Source organism: Anomaloglossus baeobatrachus, chromosome 6 (assembly GCF_048569485.1).
Source record: "Anomaloglossus baeobatrachus isolate aAnoBae1 chromosome 6, aAnoBae1.hap1, whole genome shotgun sequence".
NCBI lineage: Eukaryota > Metazoa > Chordata > Amphibia > Anura > Aromobatidae > Anomaloglossus > Anomaloglossus baeobatrachus.
This window is the reverse complement of record NC_134358.1, coordinates 44,312,079-44,332,245: the sequence shown is the minus strand read 5'-3', so window position 1 is coordinate 44,332,245 and position 20,167 is coordinate 44,312,079. Positions and strand designations below refer to the sequence as shown.

The 20,167-nt window shown below is 52.7% G+C and overlaps 1 protein-coding gene across 1 annotated transcript in view; it reads right to left on the bottom strand.

Moving 5' to 3' along the window:
• Positions 1–20,167, bottom strand: part of TBC1D31 (TBC1 domain family member 31) — a 217,251-nt gene that overhangs the window by 37,921 nt on the left and 159,163 nt on the right. Inside the window, exons 15-18 of the mRNA XM_075316197.1 lie at positions 8,134–8,366; positions 7,721–7,873; positions 7,239–7,467; positions 6,852–6,986 (exon numbers count right to left, since the gene is read on the bottom strand). Of these exons, the coding sequence (XP_075172312.1) occupies positions 6,852–6,986; positions 7,239–7,467; positions 7,721–7,873; positions 8,134–8,366 (750 nt within the window). The remainder of the gene's footprint in view (positions 1–6,851; positions 6,987–7,238; positions 7,468–7,720; positions 7,874–8,133; positions 8,367–20,167) is intronic.

The following is a 20,167-nucleotide window of genomic DNA, read 5'->3' as shown; positions in this document are numbered from 1 at the left end:
CTTCCCTGAGTGACAGGGAGGGGGCGGGAACGAAGCGGCACTAGGCCGCAGAAGCCGGGGACTGGATTTATAAGCGCCGCCGCCGTAAAAGCGCGGTCGGCGCCCAGTCCCCGGCGAACTACAAGTCCCAGCCGCGCCGCCGCTCCCGGAGCGTCCGGCGCGGTAGTTCCCAAAACACAAAGTCACTCAGCAAAGCTGCAGTGACTGTAACCCATTACTGTCCCCGGCGCACTAGCACACCCAGCAAGTCTGGAGTGTGCTGTGTCCGTGTGACCGGGGACACAGAGTACCTGTAATGGTGCAGGGCCAAATCCCTGAACGGTACTCCAGCTCCGTATCCAGTAGGTTCAAATGGGTCTGTGGATGGAGCCCGGCGTCAGAGCTTTGAGGCCGGCAGGATCCCACTTCCTCAGAGCCCCCCAGGGGGATGTGGAAGGAAAGCAGCATGTGGGCTCCAGCCTCCGTACCAGCAATAGGTACCTCAACCTTACAACACCATCAACGGGTGAGAAGGGAGCATGCTGGGGGCCCTATATGGGCCCTCTTTTCTTCCATCCGAAATAGTCAGCAGCTACTGCTGACTAAAATCTGTGGAGCTATGCATGGATGTCTGACCTCCTTCGCACAAAGCTTGAAAACTGGAGAACCCGTGACACCACGGGGGGGTATAGCCAGAAGGGGAGGGGCCTTGCACTTTTTAGTGTAGTGCTTTGTGTGGCCTCCGGAGGCAGTAGCTATACCCCAATCAATCGTCTGGGTCTCCCAATAGAGCGCTGAAGAAAAGGAATTTACGGTAAGTAAACAAAATTCCCTTCTTCTTTGTCGCTCCATTGGGAGACCCAGACAATTGGGACGTCCAAAAGCAGTCCCTGGGTGGGTAAAAGAATACCTCAATAAAAAGAGCCGACAACGGTTCCCTCTTACAGGTGGGCAACCGCCGCCTGAAGGACTCGCCTACCTAGGCTGGCATCTGCCGAAGCATAGGTATGCACCTGATAGTGTTTCGTGAAAGTGTGCAGACTCGACCAGGTAGCCGCCTGACACACCTGCTGAGCCGAAGCCTGGTGCCGCAATGCCCAGGATGCACCCACGGCTCTGGTAGAATGGGCTTTCAGCCCTGCAGGAATCGGAAGCCCAGAAGAACGGTAGGCTTCAAGAATCGGTTCCTTGATCCACCGAGCCAAGGTTGACTTGGAAGCCTGCGACCCCTTACGCTGGCCAGCGACAAGGACAAAGAGCGCATCAGAATGGCGCAGGGGCGCCGTGCGAGAAATGTAGAGCCGGAGTGCTCTCACTAGATCTAACAAATGCAACTCCTTTTCACACTGGTGAACTGGATGAGGACAAAAAGAAGGTAAGGAGATATCCTGATTGAGATGAAAAGGGGATACCACCTTAGGGAGAAATTCCGGGACCGGACGCAGAACCAACTTATCCTGGTGAAAAACCAGGAAGGGGGCTTTGCATGACAGCGCTGCCAACTCCGACACTCTACGGAGCGATGTGACTGCCACTAGAAAGACCACCTTCTGTGAAAGACGTGAAAGGGAGACATCCCGCAGTGGCTCGAAAGGTGGTTTCTGAAGAGCCTTTAGCACTCTGTTAAGATCCCATGGTTCCAGCGGCCTCTTGTATGGTGGGACTATGTGGCAAACTCCCTGCAGGAACGTGCGGACTTGCGGAAGCCTGGCTAGACGCTTTTGAAAAAATACGGATAGCGCCAATACTTGTCTCTTGAGAGAGCCGAGAGACAACCCCTTGTCCATTCCGGATTGAAGGAAAGACAGAAAAGTGGGTAAGACAAACGGCCAGGGGGTAAAACCCTGATCAGATCTTGAGACCGTGCCATGAATGCCGGGACTTTGTTGTTGTGCCGAGACGCCATGAGGTCGACGTCCGGCGTCCCCCAGCGGCAACAGATCTCTTGAAACACGTCCGGGTGAAGAGTGCGTCCATGCCCTGGCGACTGAGAAAGTCTGCTTCCCAGTTTTCTACGCCCGGGATGTGAACTGCGGAGATGGTGGAGGCTGTTGCCTCCGCCCACAGCAGAATCCGCCGAACTTCTTGGAAGGCTTGGCGGCTGCGCGTGCCGCCCTGGTGGTTGATGTACGCGACCGCCGTGGCGTTGTCCGACTGTATGCGGATCTGCCTGCCCTCCAGCCACCGATGGAACGCCTTTAGGGCTAGGTACACTGCCCTTATCTCCAGAACCTTGATCTGAAGGGAGGACTCTGTCGGAGTCCAGGTTCCCTGAGCCCTGTGGTGGAGAAAAACCGCTCCCCACCCTGACAGACTCGCGTCCGTCGTGACCACAGCCCAGGATGGGGGCAGGAAGGAATTTTCCCTTCGACAGAGAAGTGGGAAGAAGCCACCACTGAAGAGAGGTTTTGGCTGCCAGAGAAAGGGAGACGTTCCTGTCTAGGGACGTCGACCTCCTGTCCCATTTGCGGAGAATGTCCCATTGGAGTGGACGCAGATGAAACTGCGCAAAGGGGACTGCCTCCATCGCCGCCACCATCTTCCCCAGGAAGTGCATGAGGCGCCTCAAGGGGTGTGACTGGGCCCGAAGGAGAGAGTGCACCCCAGCTTGCAGCGAACGCTGTTTGTCCAGCGGAAGCTTGACTATCGCTGAGAGAGTATGAAACTCCATCCCGAGGTAAGTCAGTGATTGGGCCGGAGTCAATTTTGACTTTGGGAAATTGATGATCCACCCGAACCTCTGGAGAGTCTCCAGAGCAACGGCCAGGCTGTGTTGACATGCCATCCGGGAGGGTGCCTTGACCAGGAGATCGTCTAAGTAAGGGATCACCGAGTGGCCCTGAGAGTGCAGGACTGCCACAACGGATGCATGACCTTGGTGAAGACCCGTGGGGCTGTTGCCAGGCCGAAAGGCAGTGCCACAAACTGAAGGTGTTCGTCCCCAATGGCGAAACGCAGGAAGCGTTGATGCTCTGGTGCGATCGGCACATGGAGATAGGCATCCCTGATGTCGATTGATGCTAGGAAGTCTCCTTGTGACATCGAGGCGATGACAGAGCGGAGGGATTCCATGCGAAACCGTCTGGTTCTCACATGTCTGTTGAGCAATTTGAGGTCCAAAACGGGACGGAATGATCCGTCCTTTTTTGGCACCACGAACAGGTTGGAGTAAAAACCGCGACCCCGTTCCTGAAGGGGAACGGGGATCACAACTCCTTCTGTCTTCAGAGTGTCCACCGCCTGCGCAAGTGCATCGGCTCGCTCGGGGGGCGGAGATGTTCTGAAGAAACGAGTCGGAGGACGAGAGCAGAACTCTATCCTGTAACCGTAAGACAGAATGTCTCTCACCCATCGGTCTTGGACATGTGGCCACCAGGCGTCGCCAAAGCGGGAGAGCCTGCCACCGACCGAGGATGCGGTTTGTGGAGGCCGAAAGTCATGAGGAGGCCGCCTTGGAGACGGTGCCTCCGGCGGTCTTTGGAGGACGTGGCCTGTTGGACGAGGATGATTGGGATCTGGCTGAGGGCCGAAAGGACCGAAACCTCGCCTGAATTTTCCGTTGCTGAGGTCTTTTTGGCTTGGATTGGGGTAAGGACGAGTCCTTTCCCTTAGATTGCTTAATAATTTCATCCAATTGCTCGCCAAACAATCGGTCGCCAGAAAAAGGCAAACCGGTCAAGAACTTCTTGGAAGCAGAGTCTGCCTTCCATTCGCGCAGCCACATGGCCCTGCGGACTGCCACCGAATTGGCGGATGCTACCGCTGTACGGCTAGCAGAGTCCAGGACGGCGTTCATGACGAAAAAGCCGACGCCTGAGAAGTCAAAGACGCTACTTGCGGAGCAGAGGTACGTGTGACCGCATTAATCTCAGACAGACAAGCTGAGATAGCTTGGAGTGCCCACACGGCTGCAAAGGCCGGGGCGAAAGACGCGCCTGTGGCTTCAAAGATGGATTTCATTAGGAGCTCTATCTGCCTGTCAGTGGCATCCTTGAGCGATGAACCGTCAGCCACTGCTACTACGGATCTAGCCGCCAGTCTAGAGAGTGGAGGATCCACCTTGGGACATTGAGCCCAACCCTTGACTACGTCAGAGGGGAAGGGGTAACGTGCGTCATTAAGGCGCTTAGAAAAGCGCTTGTCCGGAAAAGCTCTGTGCTTCTGGACAGCATCTCTGAAGTTAGAGTGATCGAAAAAAGCACTCCGTGTACGTTTGGGAAACCTAAACTGGTGTTTCTCCTGCTGTGAAGCCGACTCCTCCACCGGTAGAGGCGGGGGAGATAGATCTAGCACCTGGTTGATTGACGCTATAAGGTAATTTACTATGGCGTCCCCTTCAGGTATATCAAGATTGAGAGCAACGTCAGTGTCAGAGCCCTGAGCTGCGACTTCTGCCTCATCCTCCAGAGAGTCCTCAAGCTGAGACCCCGAACAGCGTGATGAAGTCGGGGAAGATTCCCAGCGAGCCTGCTTAGCCGGTCTGGGACTGCGGTCTGTGCCGGAGTCCTCCACGTGATACCTAGGGCCCACCCCAGGAGCACGCTGCTGCGCAGACCGAGAGGGGCCTGGGGACGATGACCCCGCAGTGCCCGGGGCCTGTGTAAGGGCCGGCCTGGACTGTAAGGCTTCTAGTATCTTAGCAGACCATTTGTCCATAGACTGAGCCATGGATTGTGAAAGTGACTCAGAGAGTTTCTCAGCTAAAACTGCAAACTCTGTCCCTGCCGCCTGGACAGGGGAGGCCGGCGGTTCTACCTGGGCCGAGGGTCCCACCAGTGCCCGAGGCTCCGGCTGAGCGAGTGCCACAGGGTCCGAGCATTGCTCACAGTGAGGGTAGGTGGAACCTGCAGGTAGCATAGCCGCACAAGAGGTACAGGTTGCAAAATAACCCTGTGTCTTGGCACCCTTGCTCCTTGTGACCGACATGCTGCTCTCTCCTAGGAGAGTAATCACTGAGGGTATATAGCCAAAGGCTAAACACTGCGGCCGAACCTAGAAAATGTATACAAATATAATATATATATATATATATATATATATATATAGATATAATATATATATATAGATATATATATAGATATAATAAATATATATATAGATATATATATAGATATAATAAATATATATATATATATATATATATATATATATATATATATATACAGTTCGGCACCCTAGGGGGACCAGCACCGTGTGACCGGTGTGGCTTACCGACCGCCCAGAGCGGTGTGTGTCCACCAAATCCTCTGCCTTGGGTCTCCCAGAGCTGCAGCCAGAAGTCCTCCACCAGCAGAATGTGATTAAAACATGGCTGCCGGCGTTCTAAGGGGAGGAGGGAGCCGTGGGCGTGATCAATAAAGTGCGGGAATCTGGTGCCCCAGAGTGATGAGTGAGGGGGGAGGAGTACACTAAAGTATGCTCCAGCCCTCACAGTCGGCGTCAGGCCGACCATCCCGCCCTTACCCCTGACTGGCAGGCCCGGGGGCGGGAGTTTAATGCACTAGGCCGCAAAAGCCGGGGACTAAATTTAATACCGCGGCCGGCAAGCAGGCGCGGTTGGCGCGGTAGTCCCGATCATGACACAAAAACAGCAGCCGCTGCAGCGTCTGAGACCAAGTGCTCCATGCACCGTCCCTAAGGGGACACAGAGTACCTTTATGATGCAGGGCCTGTCCCTGATGATACTCAGTCTCCTGTCCGTCAGAATCCCACAGGGGCTGCGGAGGGAGCCCGGTCCCAGTGCCTGGATGACCGGTTAGGATCCCACTTCTCCCAGAGCCTCTAAGGGATGGGGAAGGAAAACGGCATGTGGCTCCAGCCTTTGTACCCGCAATGGGTACCTCAACCTTAACAGCACCGCCGACTCAGTGAGGTGAGAAGGGAGCATGCCGGGGGCCCTGGGGCCCTCTTTTCTTCCATCCGATATAATCAGCAGCTGCTGCTGACTAAAATGTGGAGCTTGAGTGAATGTGTTCCTCCTTCAACACAAAGCATAAAAACTGAGGAGCCCGTGATGCACGGGAGGGTGTATAGGCAGAGGGGAGGGGTTACACTTTTTAAAGTGTAATACTTTGTGTGGCCTCCGGAGGCAGAAGCTATACACCCGATTGTCTGGGTCTCCAAATGGAGCGACAAAGAAAGGGGGAATTTTTTTTTTTTTAATGCTAAAATGGGGGTCCGTCTTATAATCCTAATGAGTCTTATAATAGCTCACCAGGGGGAGCAGCAGTGTTGGTGGAGCGGTGCAGGAGGGTCACAGGAGGCATGGTTGGCAATGCTGTGGGCTCGGAGGAAGGGGTGTCATGGCTCAGAGGGTCAGTGGACGGAGTGTCGGCGAAGCTGCGGGCTCGGCGAAGGGAGTGTCGCAAATCAGGAGGGTCAGTGATACTGCAGGCTCAGGGATATCGCGGCAGCGGGCGGTACTGATCTGACGCCATGCTCCATTGATCTGCCTGTGGTTGATGCAATGGATTTAAAAAAAATGGCCGCAGAGGCGGCACGTGTGCAGATTGGCCTCTGCGGCCATTTTCTTGAAGTCCATAGTGTCAAGCGCTGGCAGATCAAATCGAGCCTGCAGCCGTGATACCACCCCCAGGCCTGCAGTTATCGCTGACCCTCTGTCTTGTGACCCTCCTTAACCGCTCCACTACAGTGACACGCCCCCCTCCTCCGAGCCCTCAGTATCGCTGACCCTGCCCCACCACCACCGTCCCCGGTAAGGTATATCCAAATTATAAGGTATATCCCCCATTTTTCCCCCAGTTTTGGAGGGAAAAAAAAAAGTGCATCTTATAATCCAGAAAACACGGTACTTTATGTTCTAGCAGCTTTAGCATTACACTAATCTCTAGGCTGCTGTTTTAGTTCCTGACCTTCTTGTCTTTGAGATCAGCCTCTGACTCCATCAGTCTCCAGAACATCTGCTCTTCCAGGTCGGCTTTCCTCCTGTTGGCGTCATGTTCTCCTTTCACTTCTTGTGTCTCTGCCTCAAGCTCTTTAGATAATTGCTAAATAGTGAAGAAAAAAATGAAATGGTAAAAGTGCTTAATTAGAGGGCAAAAAACCTGAAAGGCATCATATGTACAAATCAACACTATGTGAATCTAAGGATCAGATCCTCGCCGGTCTCCCCGCGGTACCTGCTCATACAACACTATGTGAAGCTGAGGGTCAGATCCTCGCCGGTCTCCCCGCGGTACCTGCTCATACAATACTATGTGAAGCTGAGGGTCAGATCCTCGCTGGTTTCGCCACGATACCTGCTCATAGAAGCGTCTCTGAGCCTCCAGCTCCATCTGCCGGATCTCCACATCTTGCACTACGGCAGAGGTTTCCCTTTCCCGTATACACATCTTCCTTTCGATATCATCGTCCAGGCGTCGAAGCTCCATCTTTCTTTGATCCTGTTGGTATTTCATGAAACGTTTCCTTGCGGCTTCTAATAGCTGAAGCTCTTTCAGTTTGAGCTCTCGCTTTACGGCTGCGAGCCTAAGAACAAACACATGGCACGAGGCGTCATCCTACAAGTGTATGCAAAAGGTAAAAGCCAGAAATCATGCTCGGACTTATTACTGAGAACCTAGTGACTGGTGGTGGGGAAGGGAAGGTCCCAATGAACTTGCAGGGTTGCCTAAAATGGGAACCTTATAAATGGAGCCTTTATCAGACACTACTGGGGAGGGAACATTACTACAGGCCTGATCTCAGAGATGGTTGCCCCTGCTGATCTCTGCACTTTTACCTTTGTCTCTGCTGCAGGAGCCTCTGTTCCTCCTCGATCAGTAGCTGTCGTCTCTGCTGCTCCGCTCCTCGGAGAAGCTCCTGTTGCTGGTACCAGGCCTCATCATCTGCTCTACGTCTTAAAGCTTCGATCTCCATCTCATGGGATATCTGTCTGCACGAAATGCACAATGAAGATTCAGTGTGAGCGCTCTGGATGGACACGTGGGAGAAGACGTCAATCTACAATTTACAAGTCTTAAACGAGTTATTTGTCTTCCTATTGACAACTAGGCAAGTTATGACCAGGGTGAGACCTTGCTGATCACTGGAGGGGTCTATTCAATTATTGATTGGACCTCCACCAATCTCCAGCCACAAGCTTTATGCACGAGCTCAGCACCCCGGTGTACAGTGACGGGCCCGGCGCCTTACCTCTCTCGTAAGTACTCCAGCTCCTCCTGTCGGATCCTCTCCCTCTCTTGACTCTGATAATCCACGATGAATTTGGGGTACTTGTTGAATACGGGATACTGTCCTTTAGTAAGGGGCATAAATTCACTTAGGAGCTGTTGTGGGTGAATTTCAGCCGGTGTGGCGTCCATGACATGATACGCCTCTTTAATCATTGCGTTGATATCCAGGTTATTCCGGTGATGAAAAAAATACTATAAAAGAAAAAAAAATATAATGTATTATCCCATTAAAAGCTGAGGATTTATTTATTGTTTCTTCTCCACTTCTTCCAAGATGTATAATATTTTATTCCTGAAATCGATGGCATTGTTTGGGGCTTGTTTTTTTGTGTGGCGAGCTGACGGTTTTGTTGATACCAATTTTGGGTATAAATCCAAGAAAAAGAAAGAAGGGAATTTTGTTACTTACCGTAAATTCCTTTTCTTCTAGCTCCAATTGGGAGACCCAGACGATTGGGTGTATAGCTACTGCCTCCGGAGGCCACACAAAGTATTACACTAAAAAGTGTAAGGCCCCTCCCCTTCTGCATATACACCCCCCGTGGATCACGGGCTGCTTCAGTTTTAGTGCAAAAGAAAGAAGGAGGAAAGCCAATAACTGGTTAAACAATTCAATCCGAAGGAACATCGGAGAACTGAAACCATTCAACATGAACAACATGTGTACCCGAACAACCAAAAAATCCCGAAGGAACAGGGGCGGGTGCTGGGTCTCCCAATTGGAGCTAGAAGAAAAGGAATTTACGGTAAGTAACAAAATTCCCTTCTTCTTCGGCGCTCCATTGGGAGACCCAGACGATTGGGACGTCCAAAAGCAGTCCCTGGGTGGGTAAATTAATACCTCAAGTTTGGACTGTAAAAACAGCCCTTCCCTACATGGAGGCAACCGCCGCCTGCAGGACTCTTCTACTTAGGCTGGCATCCGCCTAAGCGTAGGCATGCACCTGATAACGCTTGGTGAAGGTGTGCAGACTCGCCCAGGTAGCCGCCTGGCACACCTGCTGAGCCGTAGCCTGGTGCCGTAATGTCCAGGACGCACCCACGGCTCTGGTAGAATGGGCCTTCAGCCCTGATGGAACCGGAAGCCCAGCAGAACGGTAGGCTTCAAGAATTGGGTCCTTGATCCATCGAGCCAGGGTGGATTTGGAAGCCTGCGACCCTTTGCGCTGACCAGCGACAAGTACAAAGGGTGCATCCGAGCGGCGCAGGGGCGCCGCGCGGGAAATGTAGATTCGGAGCGCTCTCATCAGATCCAACAAATACAAATCCAATTCATATCGATGAACTGGATGAGGACAAAAGGAAGGTAAGGAAATATCCTGACTGAGATGAAAAGGGGGATACCACCTTAGGGAGAAACCCCGGAATCAGGCGCAGCACTACCTTGTCTTGGTGAAACACCAAGAAGGGAGCTTTGGATGACCGCGCTGCGAGCTCGGACACTCTCTGAAGAGACGTGACCGCTACCAAAAAGGCCACTTTCTGTGAAAGTCGAGAAAGTGAAACATCCCTCAGAGGCTCAAAGGGCGGCTCCTGGAGAGCAATTAGTGCCCTGTTCAGATCCCATGGGTCTAACGGCCTCTTGTACGGAGGGACAATGTGACAAACCCCCTGCAGGAACGTGCGTACCTGAGGAAGTCGCCCTATGCGCTTCTGAAAGAATACAGACAGCGCTGGGACTCGTCCGTTAAGGGAGCCGAGCGACAAACCTTTTCCCAAACCAGATTGCAGGAAGGAAGGAAAAGTAGGCAATGCAAATGTCCAGGGAGACATTCCCTGAGCAGAGCACTAAGATAAGAATATCTTCCACGTCTTGTGGTGGATCTCGGCAGACGTCGGCTTCCTAGCCCGTCTCATGGTGACAATGACGTCTTGAGATAATCCTGAAGACGCCAGGATCCAGGACTCAATGGCCACCAGTCAGGTTCAGGGCTGTAGAATTCAGATGGAAAAAACGGCCCTTGGGACAGTAAGTCTGGCCGGTCTGGTAGTGCCCACGGTTGGCCGACCGTGAGATGCCACAGATGCAGGTACCACGACCTCCTCGGCCAGTCTGGGGCGACGAGGATGGCGCGGCGGCAATCGGAGCTGATCTTGCGTAGCCCTCTGGGCAACAGTGTCAGAGGGGGAAACACATAGGGTAGCTGGAACTGCGACCAATCCTGAACTAAGGCGCCTGCCGCCAGAGCTCTTTGATCGTGAGACCGCGCCATGAAAATCGGGCCCTTGTTGTTGTGCCGAGACGCCATTAGGTCGACGTCCGGCCTCCCCCAGCGGCTACAGATTTCTTGAGACCCGTCCGGGTGCAGAGACCATTCCCCTGCGTCCATGCCCTGGCGACTGAGGAAGTCTGCTTCCCAGTTTTCTACGCCCGGGATGTGAACTGCGGATATGGTGTATGCTCTGTCTTCCACCCACATCAGAATCCGCCGGACTTCCTGGGAGGCTTGCCGACTGCGTGTTCCGCCTTGGTGGTTGATGTATGCCACCGCTGCGAAGTTGTCCGACTGAATTCGGATCTGTTTGCCTTCCAGCCTCTGCTGGAAGGCTTGCGGGGCAAGATACCCTGCCCAGATTTCCAGAACATTGATCTGAAGGGTGGACTCCTCTGAAGAGAGTCCTTGCCCGTCTGAGAAAGGGGTACGTTCCTGTCTAGGGACGTTGACTTCCCATCCCATTGGCGAAGAATGTCCTATAGAAGTGGACGCAGATGAAACTGCGCGAAAAGGACTGCCTCTGCATGAGGCGTCTTAAGGGGTGTGACTGGCCTTGAAGGAGAGATTGCACCCCCGTCTGTAGTGAACGCTGTATGTCCAGCGGGAGCTGCACTATCGCTGAGAGAGTGTGAAGCTCCATGCCAAGATATGTCAGCGATTGGGTCGGTGTCAGATTTAACTTTGAAAAGTTTATGATCCACCCGAAACTCTGGAGAGTCTCCAGCGCCACGTTCAGGCTGTGTTGGCATGCCTCTTGAGAGGGTGCCTTGACAAGTAGATCGTCCAAGTAAGGGATCACAGAGTGACCCTGAGAGTGCAGGACTACTCCCACTGCTGCCATGAACTTGTGAAAAGCCGTGGGGCTGTCGCCAGACCGAAGGGCATGGCTACTAACTGAAGATGCTCGTCTTCAATAACGAATCGTAGCCAACGCCGGTGCTCTGGAGCAATCGGCACGTGGAGATAAGCATCCTGAAGTCTATTGACGCTAGGAAATCTCCTTGAGATATGGAGGCAATGACGGAGCGGAGGGATTCCATCCGGAACCGCCTGGTTTTCACGTGCTTGTTTAGCAGGTTTAGGTCCAAAACGGAACGGAAGAGCCGTCGTTTTTTGGTACCACAACCAGATTGGAGTAAAAACCGTATCTTGTTCCTGAGGAGGAACAGGGATTACCACTCCTTCTGCCTGCAGAAGAGCATCGGCTCGGTCGGGAGGTGAGGAAGTTCTGAAAATCTAGTCGGAGGACGAGAATAGAACTCTATCCTGTACACGTGAGACAAAATGTCTCTCACCCACCGGTCTTTGACCTGTGGCAGCTAAATGTCGCCAAGGCGGGAGAGTCTGCCACCGACCGCGGATGCGGAGAGAGAGAGCTGAACGTCATGAGGAAACCGCCTTGGTAGCGGTTCCTCCGGCTGCCTTCCTTGGGCGTGATTGAGCCTGCCAGGAATCTGCGCCTCTCTGAGCTTTTTGAGTCCTTTTGGACGAGGACAATTGGGACCTGCCCGAGCCTGGGAAGGACCGAAACCTCGACTGTCCCTTCCTCTGTTGGGTTGTTTGATCTGGGCTGGTGTAAGGAAGAGTCCTTACCCTTGGACTGTTTAATGATTTCATCCAATCGCTCACCAAACAGTCTGTCACCAGATAACGGCAAACTGGTTAAGCACTTTTTTGGAAGCAGAATCTGCTTTCCATTCCCTCAACCACAAGGCTCTGCGTAAAACCACGGAGTTGGCGGACGCCACTGACGTACGGCTCGTAGAGTGCAGGACAGCATTAATAGCGTAAGTCGCAATGCAGACATTGCGAGGTTAAGGACGCCATCTGCGGCACAGATGTACATGTGACAGTGTCCACGTGCGCAAGACCAGCTGAAAAAGCTTGGAATGCCCATACGGCTGCGAATGCCGGAGCAACCGACACGCCGATAGCTTCATAGACAGAATTCAACCAGAGGACCATCTGTCTGTCAATAGCATCTTTAAGTGAAGTCCCATCTTCCACTGCAACTATGGATCTAGCCGCAAGCCTGGAGATAGGGGAATCCACCTTTGGACACTGGGTCCAGCGCTTGACCACGTCAGGGAGAAAAAAGGATAACGTGTATCCTTAATACGATTGGAGAACGCTTATCTGGATAAGTGTGGTGTTTCCGGATTGCTTCTCTGAAGTCAGAGTGGCCAGAAAAGTACTCAATATACGCTTGAGATACTGAAAAGGGATTTCTCCTGCTGTGAAGCTGACTCCTCCACCGGAGGAGCTGAGGGAGAAATATCCAACATTCCCTTGATGGACGCTAGAAGATCATTCACTATGGCGTCACCATCCGGAGTATCCGGATTGAGAGCGGTCTCAGGATCAGAGTCCTGATCAGCTACGTCTGCCTCATCATACAGAGAGTCCCGCTGGGACCCTAACCAGTGATGAAGCCGAGTGCCGCTCCCAGCGAGCTCGCTTAGACTGTCTGGGACTGTCGTCCGTGTCAGAGTCTGCGCCCTGGGATGCATGGGACCCCCCCCGGAGCACTGATTTGTTCCAAATGAGGGCGTATCAACATTGCCCATGGTCCGTCTGGACTGCAAAGTCTCTAAGATGTTAGTCACAGTCACAGACCTATCAGCCGAAACTGCAACTCCGTCCCTGTCCCTGGACAGGGTTCACAGGTGGTTCCTTTAGCCACCTCTAGCAGAGACCCCGGCTGACCAAGTGCTACAGGGGAGCATTGCACACAATGGGGACAGTGGGACCTGCCGTGTGGAACAGTATCACGTGCAGTACAAGCAGCATAGAAAGCCTGTGCCTTGGCACCCTTTCTTTTTTGCTGCTGTTGTCTAGCCATCTAGAAGCATATAGCCAAGAATAGCGACCGTACAGTGCAATGTATAGCATACAAGCAGAAAGTACAAATGAACACTTCAGCACATGCAGTACAAGCAGCATAGAAAGCCTGTGCCTTAGCACCCTTGCTTTTTTGCTGCTGTTGTCCAGCCATCTAGGAGTATATAGCCAAGAATAGCGACCGTACAGTGCAGTGTATAGCATACCAGCATAAAGTACAAATGAACACTGCAGCCCATGCAATACAAGCAGCCTAGAAAGCCTGTGCCTTAGCACCCTTGCTTTTTGCTGCTGTAGTCTAGCCATCTAGGCATAAAGTACAAATGGCATTAGTGGGGTCAGCACTTCAGGTGCTGCTTACCGCCCGCCCAAAGGCGGGTGTGTGGTCGCCCGAATCCTGTGACTGGTTGCCCAGAGCTTGTCTCCCTTCTCCAGCCCAGACTGCGTGCAGGAATGGCTGCCGGCGTCTTGTGAAGAGGGGCGGGCCGTGGGCGTGCCCCAGACAAGAGCGGGAAACTGGCGTCCCACTGTGTCCAGTGAAGGGGGCTGGAGAATGCAAAGCAGACTCCAGCTCCCGGCGCTGACTGTCTGTACAGCGTCCCGCCCCTCCCCTGACTGGCAGGGCTGGGGGCGGGAACGAAGCGAAAAACTAGGCCGCAAAGCCGGGGACTCGAGTAATAAGCGCGGCCGTCCCATGTGCACGGCCAGCGCGGAAGTCCCCGGCGCACCACAAGTCCCAGCCGCGCCACAGTGTAAAACACCCCGCAGCGGCCGGCGCGGCAGTTTCTAACACATAAATTCACTCAGCTAAGCTGCAGTGAATAATAGCACAAGCGCTCCGCGCTGTTGTCCCCGGCGCACTAGTACTCCCAGCAATGCTGGTGTGTGTGTGCGCGATGTGTACGGGGACACAGAGTACCTTAATGTAGCAGGGCCCTGTCCCTGACGATACCCAGCTCCATATCCAGCAGGATCTCCGGGTCTGTGGATGGAGCCCGGTCTCAGTGCCTGGAGACCGGTAAGATCCCACTTCACCCAGAGCCCCGAGGGGGGATGGGGAAGGAAAACAGCATGTGGGCTCCAGCCTCCGTACCCGCAATGGGTACCTCAACCTTAACAAACACCCAACAAAAGTGGGGTGAGAAGGGAGCATGCTGGGGGCCCTAGTATGGGCCCTCTTTTCTTCCATCCGACATAGTCAGCAGCTGCTGCTGACTAAAAACAGTGGAGCTATGCGTGGATGTCTGACCTCCTTCGCACAAAGCATGAAAACTGAAGCAGCCCGTGATCCACGGGGGGTGTATATGCAGAAGGGGAGGGGCCTTACACTTTTTAGTGTAATACTTTGTGTGGCCTCCGGAGGCAGTAGCTATACACCCAATCGTCTGGGTCTCCCAATGGAGCGCCGAAGAAAAATAAATAAATACAAAATTGCGGTATTCCTTAAAATCCCATTTATTTCACACTCATAAAAACATCTTTACAGGTCAGGGGGAGGCGTCCATGTTGACGCGTTTCGATCTGACGATCTTAATCGTAACATGTTAGAATTAAGATCGTCAGTTCAAAACGCGTCAACATGGACGCCTCCCCCTGACCTGTAAAGATGATTTTAGGAGTTCGAAATAAATTGGATTTTAAAAAATACCGCAATTTTTTTTTTCTTGGACATATCCTATTATGTAGCTGTGGCTGATGGGTTTTTCCGGTCCCCTGAACAAGATGTTAGGAGCGGTAATGAAGTAACAAGGTGGGGAGTTTTTTTTTTTCTGGACCGATTTTGGAGACATACGACATTTTGACAGGTTTTTTTTTTCTTTTAGAGAAAAGTGGTGCCTAGTAAGTGATGAACAAGTGTTAGGCTATGTGCCCACGCTGCTGAAAATTTGAAGAATTTGCAGCGATTTTTTCCCGGAAATTCTGCGGATTTTTCAAAAATCCGCAGTACAGCGAGTCCGCAGCCATTTCTATGGCATTTTGGAACTGCTGTGCCCATGCTGCGTTTTTTTCCCCAGCGGAAATAATGCGGATTTCACTGCAGAAAAAATCTGCAGCATGTCAATTATTCCTGCGGATTTTTCCGCAGGGTCCCATACTTACCTGCCTTGATAGCAGACACCGGAGTCACTTCCTCTAGTGCAGAGGAGCACGGTGGAGCCAGAAGCAGGAAGCAGGAGGTGGGCGGGGCCTGCACGAGCTCTGGTCATGTGACAACCGGAGCTAGTTCAGGCCCGCCCACCTTCTCCTGCAAAGTGCAGACAGACACGGCCGGAAAGTGAAGTGCTGCGTGATGGAGGTAAGTATGAACTCCCCGATCACTGCAGCACTTGTTCTGCATTGAGGATGCAATGCCGAAGCCATGGTACTGTATCCTCAATGCAGAATGACCGCAGCGTATCCACAGGACATTCCGCAATACAACCGCAGCATGAAAACAGACAAAGTTGTGCTGCGGATTTCTGGCAGCTCCAAGACACTTTCCCCGTGGGAACATAGCCTTAGGGTGAACTCTTACAAAGTTCCAAAATTTGCCTACTGCCTGATTCTAATTGGTGTGGATCGAGTGCATGCTTGAAAAATGAGATCACACACACAGTCGGATATTCATCTTTCCTTGACCAAAGTCGGCCCAGACACAGAGATTTATTCAACAACATGCCTTTATAAAAGCTAGGAAAAGGGGCATACTTGGATGTGTCCATTGGTCAGTGGGTTGAGCAATGTGTTAGTTCATGAGGTGATTGGTGGGCGTCATTGTAGGTAGGTCTATGACGTCATTGGACGGATCCATGGTGATGGTGATGGGAGGGACGTCATCTGGTGGATCCATGCTGATGGAAGGGTCTATGATGTCATCGGTGGCCATCTTAGTTAGATTTGAAAACCTGGCCGTAAGGCAAATTGACACATTTCCCACAATCCCTTGTCAAGAGGTTAGTTAATCAAGTATTTGATCTAATGGCTCTCCTCAACACAAGCACTACCATGCTTGGGTTCGCAGTATGAGCAGTCGGACACTTGGATGGGCGAGACTCAAGTATCGAGTGTAATGGAAGTCAATGAGAAATTCAAGCATTTTTCCGGGAAATCTTCTGAAAAAATACTCAAGTTCCCTATTGATTTCCATTATACTCGAGTACTCGGCTGAGCATCAGACTGCTGGTTATGAGTACCGAGCACTGGGGTTGTCTTAAACCCTCCCCCAAAAAAAAAAACAAAAAAGAAAAAACGGATTTTTGTGTACTCACCGTAAAATCGTTTTCTCTTAGCCATCATTGGGGGACACAGGACCATGGGTGTTAAGCTGCTTATCCATAGGAGGACACTAAGTAGATGCAAAGCTGTTAGCTCCTCCCCTGCAGTATACACCCCCTGGCTCAGCCAGGCTACTTCAGTTTTAGTACACAAGCAGTAGGAGAACAAGTAACAAAAAACGTGAGTGAATACTCCTAACAAAAAAGTACTGAGAGAGAAAAAAAGCTAAGGCCCAACAGGGCAACAGGGAGGGTGCTGTGTCCAACAATGATGGCTAAGAGAAAATGATTTTACGGTGAGTACACAAAAAAGAGAATTTTGTTTACTTACCGTAAATTCTTTTTCTTATAGTTCCGTATTGGGAGACCCAGACCATGGGTGTTTAGCTTCTGCCTCCGGAGGACACACAAAGTACTACACTCAAAAGTGTAGCTCCTCCCTCTGAGCTTATACACCCCCTGGTGAGCAAACCCAGCCAGTTTAGTGCAAAAGCTGAAGGAGAATAGCCACCCACAAGTAGAACAGAGAAAAAGCCGGAACAACCGGAGACTCTCAACGACAACAGCTGGTGATAACACGCGGAACAAGAAATTGCCAACAGGGAGGGTGCTGGGTCTCCCAATACGGAACTATAAGAAAAAGAATTTACGGTAAGTAAACAAAATTCTCTTTTTCTTTATCGTTCCTTTGGGAGACCCAGACCATGGGACGTCTCAAAGCAGTCCATGGGTGGGAAATAAACAGAAAACTAAGAAGTAGGCAGAACCTAAGTTCACAAATGGGCGACAGCCGCCTGAAGGATGCGTCTGCCCAAGCTCGCATCTGCCGAAGCATGAGCATGCACTTGGTAGTGCTTTGAATAGGTATGCAGGCTAGTCCAAGTGGCAGCCTGACAGACTTGTTGAGCCGTAGCCTGGTGCCTGAAAGCCCAAGAGGCACCGACAGCTCTGGTCGAGTGTGTCTTGATCCCCGGCAGGGGAGGCACCTGAGTACACTGGTAGGCATCCGAAATGGTCGACCTAATCCAACGGGCTAAGGTCGGCTTAGAAGCAGAGAGACCCTTGCGCCGGGCTGTGGTTAGCACAAAAAGAGAAGTGCACCGCCTAAGAGCAGCGGTGCGAGACACATAGATCCGGAGAGCACGCACCAGATCCAGAGTATGCAACGCTTTTTCAAAGCAATGAACAGGAGCCGGACAAAAGGAAGGTAGGGTAATGTCCTGGTTAAGGTGGAAAGGAGAGACCACCTTAGGAAGAAAGTCCGGAGTCGGACGGAGAACCACCTTGTCTTGATGAAAAACCAAAAAAGGTGACTCCGAAGAGAGCGCAGCCAAATCAGAGACTCTCCTGAGGGAAGTTATGGCCACCAGAAAAGCCACTTTTTGTGAAAGACGAAACAAAGAAACCTCCCTAAGAGGCTCAAAGGGGGGTTTCTGCAAAACCGTGAGAACCAAGTTAAGGTCCCAGGGATCCAAGGGCCGCCGGTAAGGCGGAATGATGTGAGACGCGCCTTGCATGAAGGTGCGGACCTGAGCCAGCCGAACGAGACGCCGCTGGAACAGTACTAACAGAGCTGAGACTTGTCCCTTGAGAGAGTTGAGGGACAGTCCTAGCTGCAGACCGGACTGTAGAAAAGACAGAAGGGTCGGCAAGGAGAATGGCCAAGGAGGATGGTCAGTAGACACGATGACAGGAAAATTTTCCAAGTCCTGTGATAGATCTTAGCGGAGGAAGACTTACGGGCCCGAGTCATAGTGGAGATGACTTCAGGAGGAATACCAGAAGCCGTCAAGATCCAGGACTCAAGAGCCACGCCGCCAATTTGAGAGCCGCAGAATTCAGGCGGAAAAACGGACCTTGTGAGAGTAGGTCTGGACGGTCCGGGTGATGCCACGGCATCTCTATGGACAGATGGAGCAGGTCTGGATACCAAGCTCGCCTGGGCCAGTCCGGTGCAATGAGGATGACTCGACAGCCCTCCATTCTGATCTTGCGCAGAACTCTGGGCAAGAGAGCTAGAGGGGGAAACACGTAGGACAGACGAAACTGGGACCAGTCTTGAACCAGTGCGTCCGCGGCGAATGCCTGAGGGTCGTGGGAGCGAGCCACGTAAACGGGAACCTTGTTGTTGTGACGGGATGCTATTAGGTCCACGTCCGGAGTGCCCCATTTGCGGCAGATTGACTGAAACACTGCCGGGTGCAGGGACCACTCGCCACCGTCCACGGTTTGACGGCTGAGATAATCTGCCTCCCAGTTTTTCACGCCTGGAATGTGGACTGCGGATATGGTGGACTTGGAGTCCTCCGCCCATTGAAGGATGCGTTGTACCTCCAACATTGCTAGGCGGCTGCGTGTCCCGCCTTGGTGATTGATGTAGGCAACCGCTGTCGCGTTGTCTGACTGGACTCGAATGTGCCTGCCCGCCAACAGGTGGTGAAAAGCTAGGAGAGCTAGAAGCACAGCTCTTGTCTCCAGCACATTAATTGGAAGGGCTGACTCGGACGGAGTCCAAGTGCCCTGCGCTCTGTGGTGGAGATATACCGCTCCCCAGCCGGATAGACTGGCATCCGTGGTGAGAATCACCCAGGACGGAGCCAGGAAGGAGCGTCCCTGGGACAGGGAGAGAGGCCGAAGCCACCACTGAAGAGAGCTCCTGGTTTGTGGCGACAGAGCCACTAACCTGTGTAAGGAGGAAGGCCACTTGTCCCAACAGCGGAGAATGTCCAGCTGCAGGGAGCGCAGAGGGAACTGGGCAAAGGGAACAGCCTCCATTGACGCCACCATTTGACCCAGCACCTGCATCACACGCCTGAGGGTATAACGGCGGGGCCTCAGCAGAGAGCGCACCGCCAGTTGGAGGGACTGCTGTTTGACTAAGGGCAACTTCACAAGTGCCGGCAAAGTCTCGAACTGCATCCCTAGGTATGTGAGACTCTGGGTCGGAGTCAGAGTGGATTTGGGCAGATTGACCAGCCACCCGAATTGGGCTAGAGTGGCGAGAGTGAGCGAGACACTCCGCTGACAGTCTGCGCTGGATGAAGCCTTGACTAGAAGGTCGTCCAGGTAAGGAATCACTGCCAACCCTTGTAGGTGCAGAAACGCAATCACTGCTGCCATGACCTTGGTGAATACCCGAGGGGCTGTGGCCAACCCGAAGGGGAGAGCCACAAATTGGAAATGATCTTCTCAGATTGCAAAACGTAGCCAGCGCTGGTGTGAAACTGCAATCAGGGCCGGATTATAGGCGGGCCAGGCGGGGCTTCAGCCCCGGGGCCCCCACCATCAGAGCTTCCAAGGGGGCCCCCACCACCAGGGCCATACTTGCCACCCGTCAGCAATTTTTTTTTTTTTTTTACTTCACACCCTCTCCCCCTCCGTAAAGACAGTCTAATAAATCAGCTGTGTTTTCGGGGGGGGGGGGGGGGGAGAGGTGCGCGCACCTACATTTATTTGTATCTGCGTCTCTAAGACGCAAAAACAAACTGCGGGCACAGGACGCTGATTGACCCCGGAAGTAGTTTGTACTTCCGGGGTCAGAGCTATGCCTGCTCCATGCTCTGCTGTGGGGTCCAATGCCGCGGCCGTCACAGCAGGACGCGGCCGCGGATGAGAAGACCGGCGCCGCGGCCGCATATGAGAAGACCGGCGCCGCGGCCGCATATGAGAAGACCGGCGCCGC